At 34.6% G+C, this 24,812-nt stretch overlaps 1 protein-coding gene across 3 annotated transcripts; it reads right to left on the reverse strand.

Moving 5' to 3' along the window:
* Positions 1 to 14,219: 14,219 nt before the first annotated feature.
* LOC113777428 (quinone oxidoreductase-like) lies at positions 14,220 to 24,103 on the reverse strand. 3 transcript variants are annotated; one of them, XM_027322508.1, is made up of 7 exons: positions 23,883 to 24,103; positions 22,404 to 22,661; positions 22,062 to 22,238; positions 17,943 to 18,030; positions 17,726 to 17,833; positions 17,119 to 17,277; positions 14,220 to 14,827 (listed from the first exon to the last, which is right to left on the reverse strand). In XM_027322508.1, the coding sequence occupies exons 1-7, from the start codon at positions 23,994 to 23,996 to the stop codon at positions 14,529 to 14,531; spliced, it is 1,203 nt and encodes a 400-aa protein (XP_027178309.1). In that variant the 5' UTR covers positions 23,997 to 24,103; the 3' UTR covers positions 14,220 to 14,528. The 3 variants fall into 3 exon arrangements, with proteins under 3 accessions (XP_027178309.1, XP_027178310.1, XP_027178308.1); XM_027322509.1 differs by having other exon boundaries at positions 17,943 to 18,024; positions 22,404 to 22,664; XM_027322507.1 differs by having other exon boundaries at positions 22,404 to 22,664.
* Positions 24,104 to 24,812: the final 709 nt, after the last annotated feature.

Consider the following 24,812-nt stretch of genomic DNA (forward strand, 5'->3'; position numbering starts at 1 on the left):
CTTTTGAGTGACTTAGTGAGAAAATCTACAAGTTGATCATTTGAATTAACAAACCATGTCACAATAACATTGGAAATCAATTTTTCCCTCACAAAGTGACAATCAGCTTCAATTGCTCAGTCATCTCATGAAAGACTGGATTGGAGGCAATATGGAGTGCAGCTTGATTATCGCAAACTAACTTCATAGGGTCATGAATCCCTAAATTCAATTCACTGAGCAATTGTTTAAGCCATATCAGTTCACATGTAGTCATAGCCATAGTTCAATATTCAGTTTCAGCACTAGATCTAGCAATCACATCTTGTTTTTTTACTTTTCTAAGATATTAAGTTGCCACCAATCAAAATACAACACCCTGTGGTAGAACGACGATCAATAGGTGATTCTGCCCAATCTGCATCAGTGTTACCAATTACTTGCATGTTTCCTCTATTAGTATACAACAATTCTTGGCCAAGTGCTCCTTTGATATATCTGAGAATGCAAATTGCTGCATTCCAATGAGTATCACACAGGGAGTCCAAAAATTGACTCATAACTGAGATAGGAAAAGATATGTCAGACCGTGTTACTATAAGATAGTTCAATCATCCCACAGGTCTTTGATACTTTTCAGGATCTTTAAGTGGCTTCCCCTGTCATGGTAATAATTTAACATTGGGATTAGGGGTGGGCAAAAAAATCCGCCGATCCGAAAACCCAACGAACTTGATCCGTTCTGATTCGAAAAATAGGATATCCGATCCAATTTTTCTTAGCGGGGCAGATAAGGGTCGGGTACCCACAAAAATCGGGTATGAATACGGATCAGAAAAATAAAAACCCGCGGGTACCCAACCCGCAGGGTATATTTTATAAATATTAAAAAATTAGGGATCATTTTATAACTTTGTAATTTTAGGGAAGGAAATCATCTTCAATTTGGTTTTTCTTGAATTTTGGAAATTAACATCTTGAATTCTTGAAAAAATCTTGAAGTTTTTGGGTTTTGGGAACCAAATCTTGGTAAACAACCAAGGACGTCACGCGAGATTGCTCAAATAACCCTTGCCTTGCAAGTAAGAATGTAACTCTCCAAAGGAAGAGAAAATAAACTAAATTTTATTCTCAATGATCTCTGCCCTTTGCTGGTACAAAAGGTGCCTCTTTATAGGCTAGAAACCTAAGGGCCTAATCCTGTTTTGGTCAAGGATTGGCGGCCCATCTGCTTAAACTAGAAAGGGAATTTCGGTCCACACTTTGGCACAAGTGGGCCGACTTATTGACTCCAATAATTGACAAGACTAACTAATTAAAACATGACACCATAATAACCAATCCAACTAACAAAACTAGTGGCTAACATTGCTAGTGCTCGGCCCAAATAGCTAAGGCCACGCTTGATGCTTCCTTGACCTGGATCAATGTGTAGATGACTTGATTAGCAACTTCCAAGCCTTCAATGTTCCTATAGATCCCTTGTTGATCTTGAACACTTCGAATAAGGGTTTGAAGACATTCTTTGAAACGTTTCGCCCTTGCACGTGTAACTGGGCCAAGTGGAACTCTTACTTGATCATCATTTGGACTCAAATCCGAGCACACATCAGATCCTCCTTAGAAGGTCTGGTATCAACTCAATAGAATGATGGCATATCTTGTCATCAATCCAATTCCAATACCCACAGCCACCAACTTCTTCTGAGCAAACGGCGTACCTTCTCCCTGGATTTCTATCAGTCCAAGAAGTAATCATCTTTGTGACTTTACCGCAAGGACAAATAGGAAGCACAAGGCTGCGATATTTGAGCATTTTTTCTTGTCTCTTTGCAGACTTCTCTCTCTTCCCTCTGCAATTCGTTTGTTGAATAAGTTAACAGTTTGGTAAGGAAAAATGAAAAAAGAGGAGTTGTTCCCTTTTTGCTTAGAAGATGCGGACAAAAATGCCCTTCTTCAAAGCATGCTATCATTCGTGTGATTTGGCTTTCCGGTTGTAAAATCGAAAAAACTGGCCAAAAGAGTCACAGGTGCCCAATTTTACAAGTTTGAGGGCTAAAAGTTGACTACAAATAGTTAAGAGACTAACTTTTACCTAAACTAAAAGTTAAAGGGTCAAATGGATAATTTTCACTATACTTAACTATTAGAGTTTGCTTTGTCCATTAGTTTTGGCAATTAAATGAAGTCTTATAGAAACAGGCAAATAGATACAAAATTATACGCTTACCTATACTTTATATCATATGCTTAACTATTAGAGTTTGCTTTATCCGCTAATTCTGACAATTAAATGAAGTCTTATGGAAGCTGACAGATATACTAACCTATCTATGCAGTTTTAGTAAATTTTTTCCTAATTTGTTAGGGTGATGCGTGTTGGACTGAGTTGATTGTAATTTTTTTTTTGGTGAGATAGTGGATTGTCGTACTAGAAGAGAAATTTATACTATATGGATCATTTCAGTCCAAATAGAGCAAATTAGATAAGAAACACCGATAATATTAAAAAGCGAGAGATCCAGTCATGTTATCGGCAGTTGGGGATCCATCCTTTGGGTACATGAAACATCTACTTCTTGACTTGTTTTCTAGTGTTAATGTTACCGATATAAAATGTGAGACTTGTGTTTTGGTTAATAATCATAGAGTCTCCTATCCAATCAATCTTAATAAGCATAATACTTCATTTTTTTAATGCATTCAAATGTATGGGACCCTTACCGATTATTTCATCTATTGATAATCGTTGGTTTGTAATCTTTGTAAACGATTGTACTCGAATAACTTGGTTATAACTGTTGAAGTATGAAGCATTGGATGTTTTAAAATCATTTTATTCAATTAATCATGCACAATTTTTAGCCATAATCAACCTTTCATTCACAATGCTACCGGATCTCCTGAGCAGCCAAAGCTCACAAGGCTATGGAGAGGAAATATTTCTTTTAGCATATGCTTTCAGCCCTAGGACCTTGGACTGCGAAATAAGAGCTTCATGTTTACACTGGCTTGGTAGAAAAATGTAAGGGAAAATAATCGATTTCATCCTTCACATTTCACAAAAATATTCTTTTCGTCCCTCACTTTTGAAACGAAGCAATTTCGTCCTTGACATTTAAAAACTGAAGTTCTTACATCCCTGAACCCAAATTTCAATCTGAATCAAACCACCAATCAACCTGATTGCAAATTTCGGGGGTGTAATTGGTAGATCACTTGGTTAACTCAACTTGATATTCATGTAAAATTTAATGAACCCAAAAATAAAAAATAAAAAATTATAACATAAAAAAGAAAGATTAATCTTTCCTACATTATCGTTGTATACACTGACGGTTTTATGTACTGTCATATCATTTCAATTTAAATTTAAACACCAAATTTTAGATTTATGATACACATCTAGATTCGCAAGCGGATATACTAACGGTGTATGAAAAGATTTACCAAAAAAAAAAAAACTCTACTATTCCAAGACAAAAAATAGCCTTTTATGTTATAGTTTTATTTTTTTTGGTTTAATAAATGTCATGTGAATATGATGAAATTGACCGAGTGATCTATCAATTTTATTTTCAAAATTTATTACTGGGTTATTGAATGGTTTTATTCAGATTGAAAATTAGGTTCAGGGATGTAATAGCTTTAATTTTTAAATGTTAAGGACAAATTTGCTTTATTTTGAAAGTTAGGGACGAAAAGAATATTTTTGTGAAATGTGAAGGATGAAACATGTCATTTTCCCAAAATGTAATAATGGGAAGTCTGTGATTCTGTTCCCAAAGAGAGGTCTGTGAAGTTGTGTAGGAAGTTTGTTGCTTTTGAGAAGCAGTACGGAGATAGGGAGTGGATTGAGAATGGGGTTGTGGGGAAGAGGAGGTTTGAAAATGAGGATGAAGTTAAGAAGAATTATTTGAATTCTAATGCTGGGTTTGATTAGATGAGGTTGACAGAGAGCTTAGGGTTAGAGAATTAAAGAGGTTTACGGGTAAGCAATTTCCACTGTTTCTCTAGCTGAGGAGATGAGGTGTTGCCAGAATATATATACCTGTGGATTAGATATGTTTTGTACAATGAACTTGATGCTCTGGATATAGTTGAACGTGCAAGAGAAGCTGATAAATCGTGCCTGAAGTTATACATTCCAAATTTATACATGCCTGAGAGCGAGCACGTTCCATCTTTGAGCTTGTAATTCAGCAACCTACATTAGACACTCTAAGGTTACTGTGGAAGGAATACATTGACTTTGAGATGCCTAATGGTGAAATTGAAAGAGCTAGAGCCCTCTATGAGAGGCTGCTATATCCTACAAAACACCTTACGATCTAGTTGACCTATGATAGACTCGAGGCATCTGAAGATGATGTTCTTCAATAGAAGGAAAGATGCATTGAGTGAACTAGAGGGGTTCTGGAAAGAGATCTGAATTATTTCATAACTTTTGCACCTGAGCTGAAAGAAGAAACGACAATACTGCACGAAGAGTGTTTAAATTTGGAGAGCAGTTGTGGGGAGCTTGGCAATGTTGATTTGGTTTATGTTTAGTAGGCAAGAAAAAACTCAAGAAGAAGAGGCATATTGAGACCGCAGATGGTTGGCAATGTATGAGGAATACACTGACCATCTGTTCTCTAAAGAAACACAGTGTAAAAGTCTCAAAATTACCCTCATGTCTTTTAATTAGAATTATTGCATTTCAATGTGGCATTAATTAAAAGAAATCAAACACTCCAATTGACTACATCTCAATAGCATTGATAATTATAATTAAAAATTGCTCATTAAAAACTATTTGCCTAACTTTGCACTCCATCTCCAGTTATTATACACATCAAAATTTTTTAATTGAAGCATGAAACATTTCTCATTAGTCATTATTTGAGATTGGAAAAAAAAAAGCAATGTCAAAAAATAGATAATCTTTGAAAAAAAGAGAAACATAGAGAAGAAAATAACCCTTATTCATTTGTATATCTTCATACAAATGTCAAGAGCAAATTTCATAATTATCTACATTTTACCAATATGAAGAAATAAAAAAAAGCAAAATATAAAACCCAATTATTTCAATCAAATGAATTTTAACTAAAAATTAAATAACTGGTCTAAAATGTTTGAGCATTAGGAATAATTTACATTCTCTATTAATAACAAAAACATTTAGGTAAAATGTAAATAGTCCAAATTCAATGAATATTATACTTCATTTTATCCTATTGAAATACATATAAAAATTAAAAAGCTGAACAATTAACAAGACATAAAACAAAGCACTTAAATGTTCATGCAACTAACAAACATGCAAACAATTTAGTTTTAATTGAAATGACAATTCATGTCACCCAAATTCAAGCAAATAATAAAAAATTTCCTATATTTCACCTACAATCAACTAACTAATTTTGATATCACAATTAGAGCTTTTTCGTCTAAGACAAAAAGGGAAAAAAATCTATGGATTAATTTGAACGTATCTATATTGAACATGCCATTTATCATATGAGTGCGGAAAAGGAATAGTTGTTGTTTGTGCTTTATGTTGCATTGTCTTCAAACAAAATTATAAAAACAATAGAAGGTAAATGAAAAAAAGAATACTCTTTTTTTTTTCCGAAACGGTAGAAATTTTATATTACAACCAAACTATACAATGTTGGAGCAAGGGCTCCCATTTTTACATCAGTGCATTTAGCACTCTAAGGTGGAGTAATTCCACTCCATGTCACAAAAGTTTAAAAGAGCAATTTTGCTCAAACAATGGCATAGGCTATCAATATCCTCATTTAACCTATCAAAAAAGCACATTCGAAACCATGAGGTCATTGTTTGTATGTCTTCTATTATAGTGGCTAACTCCAAGCTCCTGGCTTTTCCAACTCGGATTTGGTCTAGCAGCTTCCTATCCTCAATTCGTATCTTGATGTCTCTCCATCCCTTCATTGCTGCTTTGATCATACAAAGCCTCACAGTTTCTACAGTGTCTTGAGCTTTGTTCCTTGCTTGCCTTTCCTTTAGCGACCAGCCTGCAATTCCTTGGTTTGCGCCATTCACAGCTGTGATGCCTATACCAAAGGATTTATTTCCTTTCTGGTGTTGGGTCGCCAGCTTTAGTGTTACCACTTTAGAGTCAGTTTGCTCTCTTTGATTGTTCTCTTCTTGCCTTATTGTTTCTGTTGTGCTTCTTCTTGGTCTTTGCTGGATTGCCTCCTGGTATTCTTTCCATTCTTTAGCAGCTTTTTCACTCACTTTTAGGGGATGTTGTTGCGCTGAGTCGAACATTCTGGCATTTCTCGATGTCCAAATATGCCACAACACGTTGATAGTTAGCGCTAGGTGATCATCACCTTCTTGCCTGGTTCTTGCATGCATCATCATGGAGGTCCACCATTGTTTGAAACAGCTTGTTTGGTCTTCCAATACATCCCAGTTAACTAATGCAAATTTCCATATTCCTTTTGCTATCTTGCATTGCAGCAACATGTGCTCAGTTGATTCCACCTTATCTCCACATCCACAGCATATCGGGTCTCCCCTTTGTGTCCTATGGAAGATTTGAGCCTTTGCTGGTATCCCCTTGTTGATACATTTCCACATAAAAATTTTCAACTTATATTTGATAGGTAGCTTCCAAAGTGCCTTCCATAATTCCCTGTCTGTTTGTTGATAGCTGCATCCTTGTCTTTCGTTGCATTGTTCCATTCGTTCCCTCTTCTCTTGTTGCAGATGTTTGTAGCCAGACTGTACAGTGTATTGGCCTGTTTTGCAGTGTTTCCATGCCAAGCTATCTCCTCTTTCTGCTTGGCTTATTGGGATGTTGAGGATGTGTTCTGCATCTTCTCTATTAAAGACTTTAAAGATTAACACTCTATTCCATCTATGCTGGACGGCAAGTTACTTCCCTCTGGTTTCTGAGTTTTTATCCTTCCTCCTCCGTCGTTGTTAATCCAGTTGTCCTCCCAAATGTTGGTTCCCCTGCCATTTCCTATCCTCTTTTTGCACCCTTCTCTAATTACCTCTCTGGCACTCATTAGACTTTGCCAAATCCAGGATGCATTTTTGGGGATTTGCTCTCAAGTATTGAACCTTCTTGGAAGTATTTACCTTTCAGAAACTTACTTTCCAGAAGGTTGGGTTGGGTCATTATTCTCCATACTTGTTTTGCAAGTAACGCTTTGTTGAACAATTGAATATCCTTGAAGCCCATTCCTCCTTCTTCTTTAATTCTGGTGCATCTCTCCCAAGCAATCCAATGCTGCTTATCTTTTTTTTTTCGTTTTATCCCCACCAACATCTAGCCATGATAGAACAAATTTCCTTGCATAGCTTTTGGGGAAGCTTGTAGCAAGACATGGCGTACGTTGGCATAGCCATGGTTACTAACTTCAATAGAGTTTCCTTGCCAGCTTGGCTGAGTAGCTTTGTCTTCCAATGATCCATCTTTTTCCTTATTTTGTTCTTTATGAACCCAAAATCTGTTCTTTTGACCTTGTAATTATCATTGGCAGACCCAGATACTTCCCCTGATGTACAGCCTGGATTCCTCGCAGTTCTTCCCCTATTGTTTCCTTCACCCTCTGATCACTGTTCTTGCTGAAAAATACTGAGGAGTTTTCTAAATTGATTAGTTGACCTAATGCTGCTTCATATTTGTTCAAGATTGCCTTCAGTTCTTTTGCTTATTTTTTATCAGCTTTGATCAGTATTAACTAATCATCTGCAAAAAAGAGATGGGTTAATGCAGGACCATTCCGGCTGATCTTCATTCCTTCAATCTTCTTGCTAGTTTCTGCTTTTCTGAGTAGGCTGGAGAACCCTTCTGAACATATTAGGAATAGGTATGGTGAAAGGGGGTCGCCTTGCCTTAATCCTCTCTCTGGCTTTACAAGTTCTCTTGCTTCTCTATTCACGCTGAAAAAGTAGGACACGGTAGTTATACAGTTCATTATCCACTTAATCCAGATGTCACAAAAACCCATTTTGTTCATCATTGCTTTCAAGTAATCCCATTCCACTCTATCATAGGCTTTAGACATATTAAGTTTAACGGCCATGCATCCCACTCGCCCGTTTCTTTTGTTTTTCAGATGATGAAGAAATTCATGAACTAATATGACATTGTCCAGAATTTGTCTACCCGCAACAAAGGCAGCCTGATTTTTGCTTATGCACTTATCTAACACAGGTTTGAGTCTGTTCACTAAGATTTTGGAGATGATTTTGTAAAGAACAGAGCATAAACTTATAGGTCTAAAGTGCATTAAGCCAGTAGGAATTGGAACTTTGGGAATTAAGGAGACAATTGTGTGGTTAATGGCTTTTAGCATGTGACTTGAATGAAAAAAACCTTGAGCTGCCTCTACTACCTCTGTCAATACTTGAAAAAAAGAGAATACTCAACTACCTCTGTCAATGAAATCCCAATTGGTGACAATGAACATTCACACAAAAATAATTAAATATGATGGATTAAAAATGCCCTTGTGAATTAAATAATTTACAAATCTCTCAAAGAGCGCCCGTGCCCTGTTCACTTCATTGTACCTCGACTCGAACCTCATATAGGGCAACCAACTTGTTGGTTTGGTTGCTAGTCCATCCACCGCCCAAAAATTTGCCTAGCAGTGGCAATATTTTCAAACCATCTCCTCTATGTTTCAGGCTTGATTGATAAACCTATTCTCATCTCAAATTCTGCATATTTCAACAACATGCTTTGATCTAGATAGTGTGCCTCAATGACACGTTCCATTTAGGAACAGGCATGGCTGAAATTTTGCTAGGATTCTTGCCATCTAGCGTAATTAATCCAAAGGCTTCCATCGGCTGCGACTGGTTGCTTGAGTTTTTGATTTGGTATTCCTCGAGCTTGATTGAATCTATTATATTTTGCTTGGACACAGGCAAATATGGGATTAAAGGAGTTCACAAGCTTCCCAGAAAAGTTGCTCGAAGGTAGTTTGTACGGTCGCCTTTTTTGATATTTGAATCTCGACCCCAATACATAATTTTAAAAAATAGAAAATTGAATGGTGTTTTTTGAGGAACTTTTGTATCGAATATGAAACAAAAAGGATCCAAAACACAAAGAGCTACGGATTTGGGGTTAGGACTAGAGTTCCCTGATGAAACAAAAATAGTAATAAATGGAGATGATCAAGATACAAATGCTATGATAACAAGAGCAGTTGAATTAAGTTGCCTTGAATTTTTAGGTGAAGTAACTTACTTTAAAGACATCAACTCAGCTCAAAAATATACAAGCATTTTGCATAAATTAACACTTTGTGACATGTGTGATATAGATAGGTATATCTGTATCTTCCAAAATTATTATTATAGAACCGATGCGAAGGAAAGAGGAACATATTTACAAATGTTTTTCTCAATAATACCAATTCCTTGGAGTAAAAAACTAAGAGAAGAGTATAATCCAAGCACTAAAGATATGTTAGGAAAAAGAATATGTTATGCCTTAGAAAAATTAAGTAAGTGGCATGAAAAAATAGTCTTTATAGAAAAACTCATAAATTAAAAAACCAATTGGGACTGCATAGTAATAAAATAAGTATGCCAACTCAAATAGGATGCAACACTCCTTATTATTATCATAAAATAAAAAGTAAATACAAAAAATGCAAATACTTTATAAAAAGATATATGAAGATAAGAAAGGCTAAATATTATAAACATAGGGATAAATTTTTGAAAAAGAAAAAGATATATAAGAAGAATAAAAGAAAAAGAAATATAACTGATTGTCAATGTTATATTTGTAAAGAAATTGGACATTTAGCAAATCAATGCCCTGCAAAATTTAATAAAAAGAAATTTGAATTAGGCGATGATGGTGAAGAACTATTCAATGATAATGAGTTACTAGAAATTAATAAATTTGTAGAAATAGAAGACATTTCCTCAGATGAAAGTATATTTATCTATGCAGATAAAGAATATGAAATAAGCAGTGAAGATGAATGAAATAGAAGAAGAGAACAATAATTCTTTTGAAATAATAGATATTCATTCAAAAAATTGGGAGAATATAGCCAAAAGGCACTTATAGATAGAAATATATTAGCAAAAATAAATTTTTTTTAATAAATTCTTATAATGAATTCAATGTACCTGCATTAGAAAAGTTAAAATTTTATCTAAGAAAACACCATGAGTTTGTTTGGACAAAGATAATTTGGTTTGCAAAATTTATTCTCACAAATCCCAATCACTTTTTTATCTTCCCAATCACCTTTTTATCTCACATACATCAAATCACAAAAAATGCTACAGTAAATATCTCAAATAAATCATCCAAATAAACTCTTATCCAAACAAACTCATATGTTTTATGGAATAAACCTCAAAAAAAATATGCCAGAATATAGACTTACTACTTATAATATAATGATTCCATTAATAACTAAAAAAGATATTTATAATAAATTAGAAAATATAGTAGAAAAAAGAGAATCTATAGGATGGATACATATGGCGTCTATCCAAATGGTTATGTGGTCTACATTTGGAGAAGAGCTAAATACTCCTATAGATCTTGCTATAATAGATAATAGAATGAAAAATAAGGAAGAAGCTACCCTTAGTATTAGTAGAGGAATTCATAAATATAAAAAGCTAATTTTTAATATATATCCAAAAATTTCTTATAATATATAGGATAAAGATTTTGATAAAATACTTTCCTTTAATTTCAATATAGAATACATGTAATTATGTCATCTATCTTAAAGAGATTTGTTTTACTTGTAATTAAATTAATTATCTGCTTTCATTGTAGAAATTTGGAAATGGATGAGACTTTGTTGGACAATTATTATTGGTTTTTATCAGTTGCCAAATTCTAGGTGATAGGTCTAGTGAATTGTATCCTAGTTTTCCATCTTAAAATTGCTTATGCATCCATTTCTTATCAATAGGTTAGTACGACAATTATGACTGCCTCATTTTAACAAGTAACTGGTAATTGGAGGATGATTATCCAATTGCATATCTATGGCACATGTTTTGGGTATTGTTAGGAGTAACTGTTAGGAGTTTTGTGGTTTAAATAACTACTTTTATAGAAACACTTGTCTTTCATCTAAAATCACTTCTTCAAAAAAATTTTATCATTGTTTTAAATCTTGTTCTACTACTTAACATAAGATTTGATTTCCCTTGCCAAGAAATTTAATAGAACAAAACAAGTTAATTCCTTGATTTTTTTTGGTCCTTTGCAGTATTTCATAGGTATGACAAAAGTATAGATAGTATTCAAGAATTGAAAGCTCTAATCTGGCTAGCAATTTAGGAGTTTGGTGGTATAAATAACTACTTTTATAAAAACGCTTGTCTTTCATCTAAAATCACTTGTTCAAAAAAATTTTATCAATGTTATAAGATTTGATTTCCCTTGTGAAGAAATTTAATAGAACAAAACAAGTTAAATCCTTGATTTTTTTGGGTGCTTTGCAGTACTTCATAGGTCTTACAAAAGTAGAGAAAGTGTTCAAGAATTGAAAGCTCTAGTCTGGCTAGCAATTTGTACTAGACATGTAAAACCTTTCATTTACGAATGCTACTCGCTCTCCCAAGCAGCAAAAGCTCACAAGGCTATGGAGAGGAAATATTTCTTTCAGCCCTAGGACATTGGACTTTGAAATTAGAGCATCATGTTTACACTGGCTTGTGGAAAAACGTGCAAAGGGAAAAATATATTGCTTCAAGTTAACCGCATTGAGAATGTCAGAAAATGTCAAAAAATGTTTAGGGTTTGTCTAAACAGATTTCTTGCTTCAGTAAGAAAATGTCAGAAAAAAAAGTTAACCGCATTGAAGTGGTCAAATGCTACAGTTAAAGCAAAAGCTGAGACCAAGAAAGTTTTTGGAGAAGTAGAAAACTAAAACTACTGCTACAGACTCTATATGACTAGGATGCTTTGCACGTGAGTATAGTAATCCAAATATAATATTTTTGTAAATAATGCACATGAGTATAGTAAATAATATACGTGCTTTGCATGTAAGTATAGTAATCCAAATATAATACTTTTGTAGCTACTAAAATTTGCTGTGAAAATTTGATTATCTACCTCATAATATAACTTATGTATATTTTTCAATTTCTCTGACTAATTTTGGCTGCAAGTATTATTCAAATTTGAACTCTTTGACCTCAACCTATTAGAAATTTTTTTTTTAGCTTTTATTGATTAAATTTGGATTGACTTTGATAACATTTATTAACACTATCATGTTTTTTATCAAATGTGTTGTGATTACCCTTAAATTATAATAAATTACAAAATTGCATATTTTCATATAGTTCAAAATATTGTTATTAAAAAGGAAATATATATGTACATATGGAGTATGGGAGAAGTAAATCTAATTTGTAAGTGCAATTAAAATTTTAAAAGGAATATTAGAATACAATATGAATTCACTTATTAGATCTTTATCATTCTGATTATTGTACTATGCATCTAATTTCCTTCCTTCGATGCATTTGCAAACTCATTTATTGCTCTACATATGTATTTTTCCAATTGAAAGTAAAATTTATGATGGACTTTCTAGTAAGGTTATTATATTTTAACAAACAAAAAACTAAGATTTGGTTCAATTATTAAACACTTCCTGAATACTATTTGCAATATCAATACTTTTGATTACTGATTATTTAACTGTAGAATTACAAACAGTTGAGTATTTAAGAATAAAATACATGAATGGTATTTCTTTTTTCTTTAGACTCAAGTTTTCTACAATTTTTATTTCGTACTCTTTGTTATTATTTAATCCACAAGAGTATTTTCAATCCATCATATTTAATTATTTCTGTGTGAATGTTCACTATCATCAATTGAGATTTCATTGACAAAGGTAGTCGAGTATTCTCTTTTTCATTTATCTTCTATTGTTCTTATAATTTTGTTTGAAGGCAATGCACCATAAAATACAAACAACAACTATTCTTTTTTCGTACTAATATGATAAATGGCATGTCTACTATGGATATGTTTCAATTAATCCATAGATTTTTTCTTTTTGTCTTAGACAAAAAAACTCTGTTTGTGATATCAAAATTAGTAAGTTGGTTGTCGGTGAAATATAAGAAAACTTTTTATCATTTACTTGGATTTGGGTGACATGAATTGTCATTTCAATTAAAACTAAATTGTTTGCATGTTTGTTAGTTGCATGAACATGTAAGTGCTTTTTTTTATGTCATGTTAATTGTTTTGCTTTTCAATTTTTGCATGAATTTCAATAGGATAAAGTGAAGTATAATATTCATTGAATTTGGACAATTTACATTTTATCTAAGCGTTTTTGTTATTAATAGAGAATGTAAATTATTCATAATGCTCAATCATTTTAGACTGGTTATGTAATTTTTAGTTAAAATTCATTTGATTGAAATAGTTGGGTTTTATACTTTGCTTTTTTTTTATTTCTTCATATTGGCTCGTGATATTTGTATAAAGATATACAAATAAATAATGGCTCTTTTCTTCTTGTATGTTTCTTTTTATGATCTCAAATAATGACTAATGAAAAATGTTTCATGCTTCGATTAAAAATTTTTGATATGTACAATAATTGGAGATGGAGTTGAAGGAGGTAAATAGTTTTTAATGAGCAATTTTTAATTATAATTATCAATATTGTTGAGATGCAATCAATTGAAGCGTTTTATTTCTTTTAATTAGTACAACATTAAAATGCAATAATTCTAATTAAAAGACATGAGGATACTTTAGGGATAACAAAAAATAAAATAAAAAGGTGTTTAGACTCACAAGTGCTTACACTCTCTAATACCAAGATTCACTTTTTATATAGTAATAATGATAATGATAATGATTTGTAATTAGGCACGACCCTTTTCTTTGACAGTGAGTATAATTGGCCATAGATGACTAATGTCATGATTGAAGAATTTTAGATTAGTTAATTATATACTAAACATATGATACGTCATATTATTGGCCTGCATCCCTTTTTTTTTTTTTCAAAAAAGAATTGGCCTGAATCTTTGAATGAAAAAGGGTTGCCAGTCTTCTGATTACTACATTGCTAGTTGTGGCACGCAGCAAGAAGAGAGCAAGAGAAAATCTAGGAATAATAATAAGGAAACATACGACACGTCATATTATTAGCGTACATCTTCAAATTAAAAAAGGGTTGCTAGTCTTGTAGTAATACTACATTGCTTCTTGTGGCACGCAACAGGAAGGGAGGAAGAGAGAATCTTGGAACAAAAATAAAGGAAACACGGGATTTGTGCAGGATGACTTAGCTACAAGAATTAATAGATTAGCAGAGAGAGCTTACAAAAAAAAAAAAAAAAAAAAACTCTCTGGCTGCGCTTTAACTTCTACGTAATATGATGAAAGACACTGGTGCTAAGACATTAAAATTAGTTGAACTCGTCTTTTACACGTCTCTTTGCAACTTACCCACCAAAAAAAAATATATATATATATATATACTTTTATGCTGTTCACATATATGATGAAAGAGAACCAGTCTACAGCTTCAGCTTTAGCTGTGGCGTTTGACCTCTTCAATGCTGTCAACACGAAGCAATATTTTTCCAGTCACACATTTTTCTACCATGCCAGTGTAAACATGACGCTCTAATTTGGACGTCCAAGGTCCTAGGGCTGAAAGCATACGCTGAAAGAAATATTTCCTCTCCATAGCCTTGTGAGCTTTTGCTGCTTGGGAGAGTGGATAGCATTCGTAAATGAATGGTTTTACATGTCCAGCACAAATTGCGGGCCAGACCGAAGCCTTCAATTCTTGAATACTATCTATACTTTTGTCAGACCTACAAAGTACTGCAAAACACCAAAAAAAAAAAATAATCAAGGAATTACTTGTTTTGTTCTATTAAATTTCTTCACAAAGGAAATCAAATTTTATGTTAGGTAGCAGAACAAGACTTAAAACATTGATAAATTTTTATTTTGAAGTGATTTTATATGAAAGACGAGTGTTTCTATAAAGGTTTCATTCAGACCACAAAACTCCCACCAAAGCCCAGCCGATGAGATGAGGGCAATAAAGAATGTATACTACTTTATATCAGTTGAAACAATGAAACAACAATACCCAAAACATGTGCCATAGATATGCAATTGGATAATCATCCTCCGGTTACCAGTTACACGTTAAAACGAAGTTGTCATAATTGTCATCCTAACCTATTGATAAGAAAGGGATGCTTAAGCAATTTTAAGAAGGAAAAATAAGTTATAATTCAGTAGAATAGCCACCTAGAATTTGGCAACTCAACGAAGTCTCATCCACTTCCAAATTTCTTCAGTGAAAGCAGATAATTTAATTACAAGTAAAAAAAATCTCTTTCAGATGGATGACATAAAATTCAAAAATTTAAACTTGGAGCAAAGTCTAATCAAGGTGAATGTCATTATATGAAAGGGTGCGAAGCTAGGTCATCTATAAAATATGCCACTCACATGCCTCCTACTAAGTGCAAATAATAGCATGCGCTTCCACTTGGAGAATAAAACAGAAAAAAGAGTGATAAAGAGGGTCCAGTGTAAAGACGGACTGGCATAAGCATCCTTTTTTCTAACCATACTATCATCACCCATAATCTTATTCAAAGCACCGAAATTGAGTTTTCAAGGTGTTTTTCAGGAAAAGGTATTGCTCAGAGCCTAAGAAGGGTATGGCTTGAGCCTAGGAGTCAGATAGGCATTTTTTTTTGGGTGTTTCTGTTCACTAACTCAAGATTGTCCAGCTTCAGCATTCCTAAAATCCTATCAATGGTTTACGTCAGCTAAATATACGGAATCTGACTAAGACATAGAACCAAGTCCCTTAATGATGAATTCTTGCAGCCAATAGCCAAACATAAGTGGAAAAATGATTTAAATACTCCACATATTATTGTAATCAAGGACAGTTGGAAAATTATTCATTAACTATAGTTCCGCAACAATAGAGCAACAGCAAAACCCCAATTTCGTTTTATCCTATATGGTAATTAATTCCAATATCCTCGTTTGAATTTGTTAACTATTCAGGAATGGCATCCAAAACCACCCGAAATGCTTATTTCACAAATGCACGTGTACTCTCTAGTCTTTCAAAAATGCAATCTGTTGAAAACAGTTTTACGGTAAGATTCATGGAACTAAATCCATGTACACATGCATGTTCAGGTACATTACACAAATCAGCAAAATTTCATTGCCAGTTAAACTAAATCATCATTCAGCTTCGACTTGCAGATATCTTGGTAGCGTGGAAGTACATAATTCACAATCTCCCCAGTGTAATCCTTCCTAAGTTGATACAAGAAATGACGACGATGGACAAAATTTGGAAAAGTCCAAATCAAGTGAGTAATCTGAATTCTATGCAAACCATAGCATATTTCAACATTGACTAAAATTCATCAAAATGTTACTAACGCAAAAATATTTCACAAGAACAGTAAACTGAAGATAAACCATACTCAGAACTTGTGGGCATTATGGCATATTAGTCAAAAAACTGCAGCCTCATGGATGAACTAAATCTCAATCAGCAATCTACAATTACGCTATCTTAGACGTAAAACAGAAAATTTAGGTAAAAGCTTCGAATACATTTTTGCCTACCCAAACGATTTGAAATTTGATGACAACAGAAAAATGATCAAGCACAAGAAGAGCACATGGCAGTTTGCATGTATCACAAATTTGTCAATACGCATCCAAGGAATGAACCCAATCCTTCATCTTCTTATACATGAAATTGCAAAAAAACCCAAACAATTGAACTCCAAGAGGTGCCAAGTAAATGATGACTCGTGCCCCAAAATAGACATAACCCATTGCCAAGGATGCAGATTCCTATAAGGGTAATAATCAAGAAAATCACAGATGGACGACACTACCTCATGACCCTTACCATAGACAATTGACAAGGTAGCAACTAACATACCAAAGACATTGCTAAACCAACTCAGAACATAGCCAAAAGCCATAGGTGGCCTCCCACCTTGAAGTAGGTAGTGTAGGATGAATACATACCAATACAATTAACCCAAAGAAAAATAAAAAGATAAAGTGCCCAATGCGAAGGTAACTAGCCAAACATCAGCAAATCAAAATACCTTGGATATTTGCATTCTTGGACATCAGAGAATCAATTTGTAATACTTCCAGCGAGAAACCATGCACGTCAACATAAAGTAGTAAACCGCCATTACATAAGATTTTTAAATTCTTACGTAAATTGATTGCCCAAGAATCCAAGACCACATCAATGCCACCTGCCATTGAATGACTCGCATACCATAGAACAATTAAAGAAACATACCAAGACAAGAAAATATCATGAAAATGATCTAAGCATTGTAAGGCACCTGAAAGGGAGCTTTCATTTAATTGGATCACTAAATGGAATTGGCCTATTAGATGACACTTTAAACATGCGGGATAAGAGAGAGTTTTCAGTACAGAACCTTATCAGTGTTTACTTATTAATCTAAGGCTTGGATGTGCTCTTTTCAGGACACACTACACAAGGAAAATTCCCTAAGTGCATTTTAAAATAAAACTTTTTACCTTAAAAAAAAAGAGAGAGAGAGAAAAATTTTAAAAAAAAAAAATTTTGTCATCATTGGAAAATCATTATAATGATTTTAACATTAAAAAATAAAAAACAGGGAATGCCCAGAGCATAATAAAAAATGAAGTTAACTGGATTAGAAACTATACCTGTTTCCCGCGCTTGTCTTTGCACTAAAGACACAAAATCTGCATTCCTATAATTGAAGCACTTATCGGCACCTAGTGTCTTGTAAAACTCTTGTTTTTTCAAACTATCTGAGAGACACATTTTCATCCCCACCCAAAAAAAAAAAAGAGGACTCAACAGGAATGTAGGATAAAGTATGCAAATTAAGTAGCTAGCAACAATTTGGTACGTTCAAACCTGCAGCAGCAAAAACCTTAGCTCTCAGGTACTTTGCCATCTGTATGGCAAATACTGCAACATCTCCACAAGATTCGTGTATCTGCATCTTTGCAAAACATAATTAATCAAAATGCCCTGAATGGTGTAAGCCATATTACTAGAACTCTTCAATTTGAACCAGAGGGAATATCAAACACTTAATATAGCAAAACTCTTTCACTAGAGCAGAAACTAAAGAGCAAATTTGAAAGCAAATAGGCCACTCCAACCTAAGCAGCATGGATTCAACTGCTGGAGAGGTTTACCTAAAAAGTATTATGACTTGGAAATCCTTATAAGATTATCGAAATCATCACGCTAAAACAGCTTCAAGTAAAAAGGTCAAATTCAAAAGATTATTCCTATAAGTGAACATTTAAAAAGTCTCCTCCATCTTATTAGTCTTGGACAACTTGTTCAATATGAACAACTTAATTGGTACTATGGTTGTGTAAACAATGGGCATACTATGGAAGGTTGTAGAGAAGGGTAGAAATCCCGAGCCTGCATTGAACTCCAAGGATAAGTCTAACGTTCATGAAGAAAACTCAAGAGAGGCAACATGATGTAAGGACCTTGAATTAGAATATAGTAAGAATGGAAGGATGAAATCCTTCCAAAGCACAAAGGAGATGGGATTGTCATACAAGCAAAATTCTGAATTGAAATCCCAACGTTTTTAGCCCAAGAAGTATGGCATAAAATAAGAAAAACTGAAGGAACAGAGTACTACGATCACTTAACACTGAAATAAAAAATGATCTCTGAACTTACATCTCAAAAAGCCTGGCAAAGGACAAACAATTTGGCTTTTTGTAACAGCAATAGTCTGCTGGAAACTCACAGATTCAGTGTGTTTATCAAAGACCAAAAAAAAAATGCCGAATTTCATATTAAGAATTTTTCATCCAGTCTATCCACTCGTAATTCAAACTTCCAATGAGCCCTCAACAATCAGCAATATCCCATCCCAACAATTCCTCTCCTGTTCCCCTGGACATTTTAAATCGAGATACATAAAAACACAACTCAGGCATTTCCATCCAAGCACTATTATCCATATATCCTAGCTCACAAAATGAGGAGAACAACCAGCTCAAAAATAATCAATTCTTCAATTTCCACAACCACGGGTACAATCACAGGCACAACCAACCCCGTCCACCCCCTCCCAGACAAACAATCTCAACAGGTGGAACACTTCCAAGTCCCCAAACCACCTTCTCATCACAGATTAACGAGAAATCATTTTGGGGTTCATTCATGTACAAGGCAAGAGCCGAGCTAGCAACAATAATCACTCCGGCTCACAGAGAGATGCTCAATCTGAGGGGATGAGCTCTCTGAGGGCTATCTTATTGGGACTCAAATGCGGGTGTCGGATATAGGTGCATATTTAGGTGTCAGATTTTGCATAACTCAAAATTATAGGATCACAGAATATGCGTCCAAATGTTGGTATCGGCGTGGGGATACATTTCTTATTCTCACAGGTGCACGATGATGTTTGAACTATTTGCCTGTTAATTTTATCGATATCGATTTATGAACCCAGTTGGTGTATTGGAGAACAGTGCAGCAGATTAGTGTGAAATCAACATTGTCTGATGGAGATGGATCAAAGAATTCAGATGGTTACCAGAGCTATTAGGAAGGATATGCAAGTGAACACCAGTGCCAGCAAGCCTGCAGGAGGTAACCATGGCCTCAAAACCACGGTGTATAGACCATGGGCACGGAAATCTATGATGGAGCTAGGTTACCTGAACATGTCTTCGAGCCTAGGCACACCCCATCAACAACGCATGGGTGCTGCTATTGGGTACGCACCAGACTCGGTCAAAATTCTTAGGATGACTTTGACTTTTGTGAGATGTGATGTTGATGGTGGAGGAGGATTGAAGGGAAAAAAAAAAGCTCATGGGATCGGAAGAGAGACCAAGAATATTCAGATAGCTGGAGCGGATCTGAGGTGCTAAGCTCATGGCTGTCTTATCCATGGGCTTTTGAAAAGTTAACATAAGCAAATTGAGGAGAGGAGCGATTTGTGAAGATTTAACAAAGAAAGATGAAAAGTTAAGACTCTCGCTAGAAAAGTTAGGCTCTAGTGGATGGTCAATTTCAACATGGAGGCTACTCTCTTGCAAGGATGATAAAATGAAGAGAGATCAGATATTATTAGGTCTCATGAGTGACTTGAAATGTGCATTTACTAATCTTATAAGTAGTGGTATTTAGATACAATCCAGTTAGCAATATATTTAGTTTATCCCCAATACTTTCCAGTATTAGGTGTATGAACCCAAATAGTTCCAACACAAAAACCAGTTTTCACTGTAATCTGCTGTATTTTTTTTTTTTTTGAGCAAATCTGTCGTAAGCTTTTCTAGTACAGCAAATGTCGAAGTCGATATAAATGTATAAAATCAACATGCACATACTTGAAAATGCTCATTAACAATGAGTGTGGTTGGATAGGAGATTATTTGAGATATTATTTGGAATATTTACTGTGGAACTTTTTATAATATGATGTATGTGAGATAATTGGTTAAAAAGACAAAAAGATTGATTGAAAAGCACGTTTATGTACAAGCAAATAACTTTTTTGCATATAATGTGCTATCTAAACAAGAAAAAGAAACACTCAACCATACCAACAACTTGCACACGACTCCCCTGGACTCATACAATTTTAAGTTATGTGAATCCAACACTTGTAAACACACCCGTACTTAACACACACACCCATGTAAAATAGGTATGGAGAATAGAGATATAGTCCCACTATCCTCTAAAGCTGAAATCGGTAGCCCCAAGCAAGGAAGAGCTAATCAGCATGCCAATCCCAGACAGTTTAGGAGTAAGTATGGCTTTAACAGCCTTAGATACTCCACCAGCAGACTTCATAGATTATCTAATCGAAGTTCAACCAACCTCCGATTGGAGAATGGTCAAAAGACAGAACAAGAAAGGCCAGTGTTGATTGCATAACACTCTAAAAGTGCTAATATAAAGGGGGTAGGTAGCTCTTCCTTTAGCAACCATCTCCTTCAAAAATTGGATATTCATAAAGCCAATATAGAGGTGATTCTTCCAACTGAGATAGCAGGTGGTTTTGCTATGAAGATGTGAAAGAGTCTACCCTCTAGAACATTTCTATGGTGGACGCAAGCGGTCTTCAAGGATGTTTCTGGATTTTTTGGGATGATTAACAGTGCAGACAGACCTCCTGAATAAAACTGAGCACGAAATTGATGTGCTGGTCAAGTTATTTCCCTCTTCAACTTGGCTGTCACTGCATTCTATGCTGGTCCCGAGCTAGATCATAGGAAAATATTATAGTCATTCATGTTCTGTTGCAAATTCTTGCTCCCTTCCTTATCTTTGTACGGAGATTTCAATGCAAAAATGTACACACACAAAAAATTGGGCGGCAATGGCATTAATTTTAACAGGCTGACCGTGTTTAAGGAATATCTTGATACTTGTGGATTAATGGAAACGGGTTTGTGGGAGCAAAATTCTCTAGGGTATACAATCCTGACTAATTTATGATAAAATTGACAGGACTCTCTCTGAATGTTGCATGGAGAACTTTGTTTCCTGAAGCTACCACTTTCCTAGCCATAAGTCTGATCATTGTTTGTCTTGTTAAGTTAATGAAATCTGTTCCTGACATTGCTACTTAGACCTTTCAGGTTTGAAAGGTTTTGGTACTCCAGTGCCTTTGTTACGGACATTGTTTGTTTCTCTTGGAGGAACCAAATTGAACCCATAACTAGGTTTATCTCAGCTTTTACTGGTGTTGTGCATGAATGGAGAAGAGATAATTCTGTAACAATTTTTAAGTGGAAGAGAATTCCTGTTGTACTCGCAACTCGCAAGTCAAGCATTCAAATTACCTTCGCAATTTGGGATTGGAGCCCCAGGCAGAATTTTATTCTCTTTTATCCAAGATATGTAATTTACACAATTTAAATGACCTTTTTCTACCAAAAAATGAGGGGCAAAATTGAACTATCTACAAAGCTTAGCATGGGTGGCCACACATCATAGTACTACCAAAAAAGAAAAGTAAATAGACTACGGGGTTACCAAAATTGTTTTTCCTTGTCCAAGGTTAGCCCGAGATAAAGCACTCCAACCAGTGTATGCCGCCTCTGGAAGGCACGCAGCATTTCGCAAATCCATGTCTGGAGGAGTGCAAAGCACTCGCCAACTAGGTAACACTATCTTTTCAGTGTAGCCCCCACTGTCAAGGAAGGCACAAACCTGCAAAGTACCAATATCCAATCACTGATATTCAACAAAATTATCCTGATGCATATTAAATACAATGCAATCAGCCTAAATTTAGTAGGAAAGATTCAGAGGTAAAAGGTTCCAAATTTATCTCTTTATTGTTAAAGGAAGACAAAGTAGCAGTATCAGACATACACTGTCACCCACTTTATGTCGAACCTTTTCACCCACAGCTTCAATAACGCCCGAACATTCGAGCCCGGGGCAAAATCTCTTTCCATCTGTTCCTTTGAGCCCCTCTAATCTTTGTTCCAAATCTAGCCTATTAACTCCAATGTATGCCACTCTAATCAAAACCTCATAAGCGTTGAGTTTTGGTTCAGGGCAGGCAACCTCTTGCGGCACCAACGCATTTGGCCCTCCTGCTCTCTCTATGAATACAGCAGTCATAGTCTGCTGCGCACATTTGGAACCATCAGGAGGAGAAAAAGATATGCATGAAGCATATCCAGAGAATTGTTTTTACCCATTGTATATAAGTAAGAGAATTAATATGAGAAAATAAAAAAGGAAAACAAGAAAACAAGGAGAGGAACGTTAGACACCATTGGAACAATCAACTCCAATTGTCATCAATATGGTCTTACCAACTAATGAGGCTGCAAATTCAGGGGAAAAAAAACCACTTTTCTTTCATATGTTCTCATCATTATCTTCTACATGAAAGGACAACTGGAAACTACACAACATTTAACATGCAACTGCATGACTAAAAAGACGGGTAAATTCTGCAGCTGATAGCCTATGACTTGTATACTGACTCCCTATTTTCAAATCAAAAGCTAAACTATGATGAACATTGAATCTATCATGCATCCATGCCCATATCCATAAAACTGAGAATCTTAAAAATGCCATAGCCACCATTCCATCAACAATTAATAGGCTGTGGAATTTAGTAATTTTGTTATATGTAACTTGAAGAGCTTCCATGACTCGAAATAAGGCTAAGCTTCTAAAGGTGTCACCCCCCTTTTCCAAAAGCCCTCAATTTACAATTTACTAGGACCAACCAATAAAAAGCCTAGAGCTGGAAATGATCTTAGAACTCAATCATGTTCGGGAAAAATAAATCTCAATATCATATCCGACTAGGGGAAAAACAAAAGTTGCGTTTTCATTATGTAGGAAAAACACACATGAAAATACAACTTCGGTCGGAAAAAGCCTAAACCTCTCACTTTTTGACATAACTAAAACTAAATCATGCTTCTAATAAAAACACATCAATCACTACTACAATTTGCTGCAAAGACCTCTCTATTAACAGGCCTATACAATTATCACCTAGACAATTATCGCTAATTTTTCCCCAAAAACAGTCCACGTTTTCAGACATGAACAGAAGCATATGAAGACACCATAAATCATCTTGCTCATGTCCCGAAGCCAATAATAGTTTTCTTTCCGCCAAAAAAAAAAACAATGAGCAACCAAAATTTCAAATTTTCAGAACAATCCGGTTCTCAACAATCCGAAAAAGAAAAGATATGCGTGTAACTAAAGCAATAAATATTTTGCAACCAATTGTACAAAAATAAAAGAATTAGCACAAGAAGATGAAGTACGGAAAAAAAAAGAAAAAAAAAATAAGGCACATAGGAGAGAGGTAACCTTGTTCGCAGCAGAAGCAGCGGGAATGGGTTTGTCAACACCCGAACCAAGAGAGCACTGGGCGGCCTTTCGTTTTCTGGAGCTTTCCCGACGACTTATGGAGGAATCCGACATTTTGTGGGCTGGGGGAAATAAGCGGCTGGGGAATTGGGCAACAGGAAGAAGGGGAAGGGGGTGGGTTTAACGACACGCTCCGTCTTCTCACAAATAAGCATAACCCACTTTCCTAATCAAATCAAATTCAAAGGCACACACTTTCCCCTTTTGTCAGTTTAAGGCATAGTTATTAAATCCGATCCGATCCGATCCGGCTCGACGATTCAACTGATCAAATGAATCGTTCATAAAATCATGCTGAATTTGTAATTGGATCATTTGTGTGTTAACTTCTCAATGGACCGACGGTTCAACTGATTTGTAACGAACCGGTTTTGGGATAAAAATGATTACAAAATGCTCCAACGCTGATTCAAACCTCAGACCTCAAACACAAAAGCTACACGCACTCACCACTAGTCCAACATCTCACTTGGTGCTTATTACTCCTTCTATATTATATATTATATTTTTATTCTTATTTTATTTCTTCAAAACAAAACTTGTTTGGAATCTTTTAATAAAATTTTATTATTCTCTAAATTCTATAAATTATGAAATGGATTTAAAAAATAACATATTACACAATTCATTTTAAAAACAAATATTATTCTTAATAACCTTTTGTACTTAAAATTCGTAAATAAACTAGATAATTGCACTTAGATAAAATTTTATACTTGAAGTTTGGTGGATTACTAATTAAATTTAGGTTTTGTTAATTCTTATAAGAATTAATGATTCTATAATAAATTGGACTAATTGAGTATTTACTATAACATAGTTTATTATAGTTTTAACCATATCAAAAATTATAAAACATAATATTTAAAT

The sequence above is a fragment of the Coffea eugenioides genome, chromosome 7, assembly GCF_003713205.1.
Source record: "Coffea eugenioides isolate CCC68of chromosome 7, Ceug_1.0, whole genome shotgun sequence".
NCBI classification, from domain to species: Eukaryota; Viridiplantae; Streptophyta; class Magnoliopsida; order Gentianales; family Rubiaceae; genus Coffea; species Coffea eugenioides.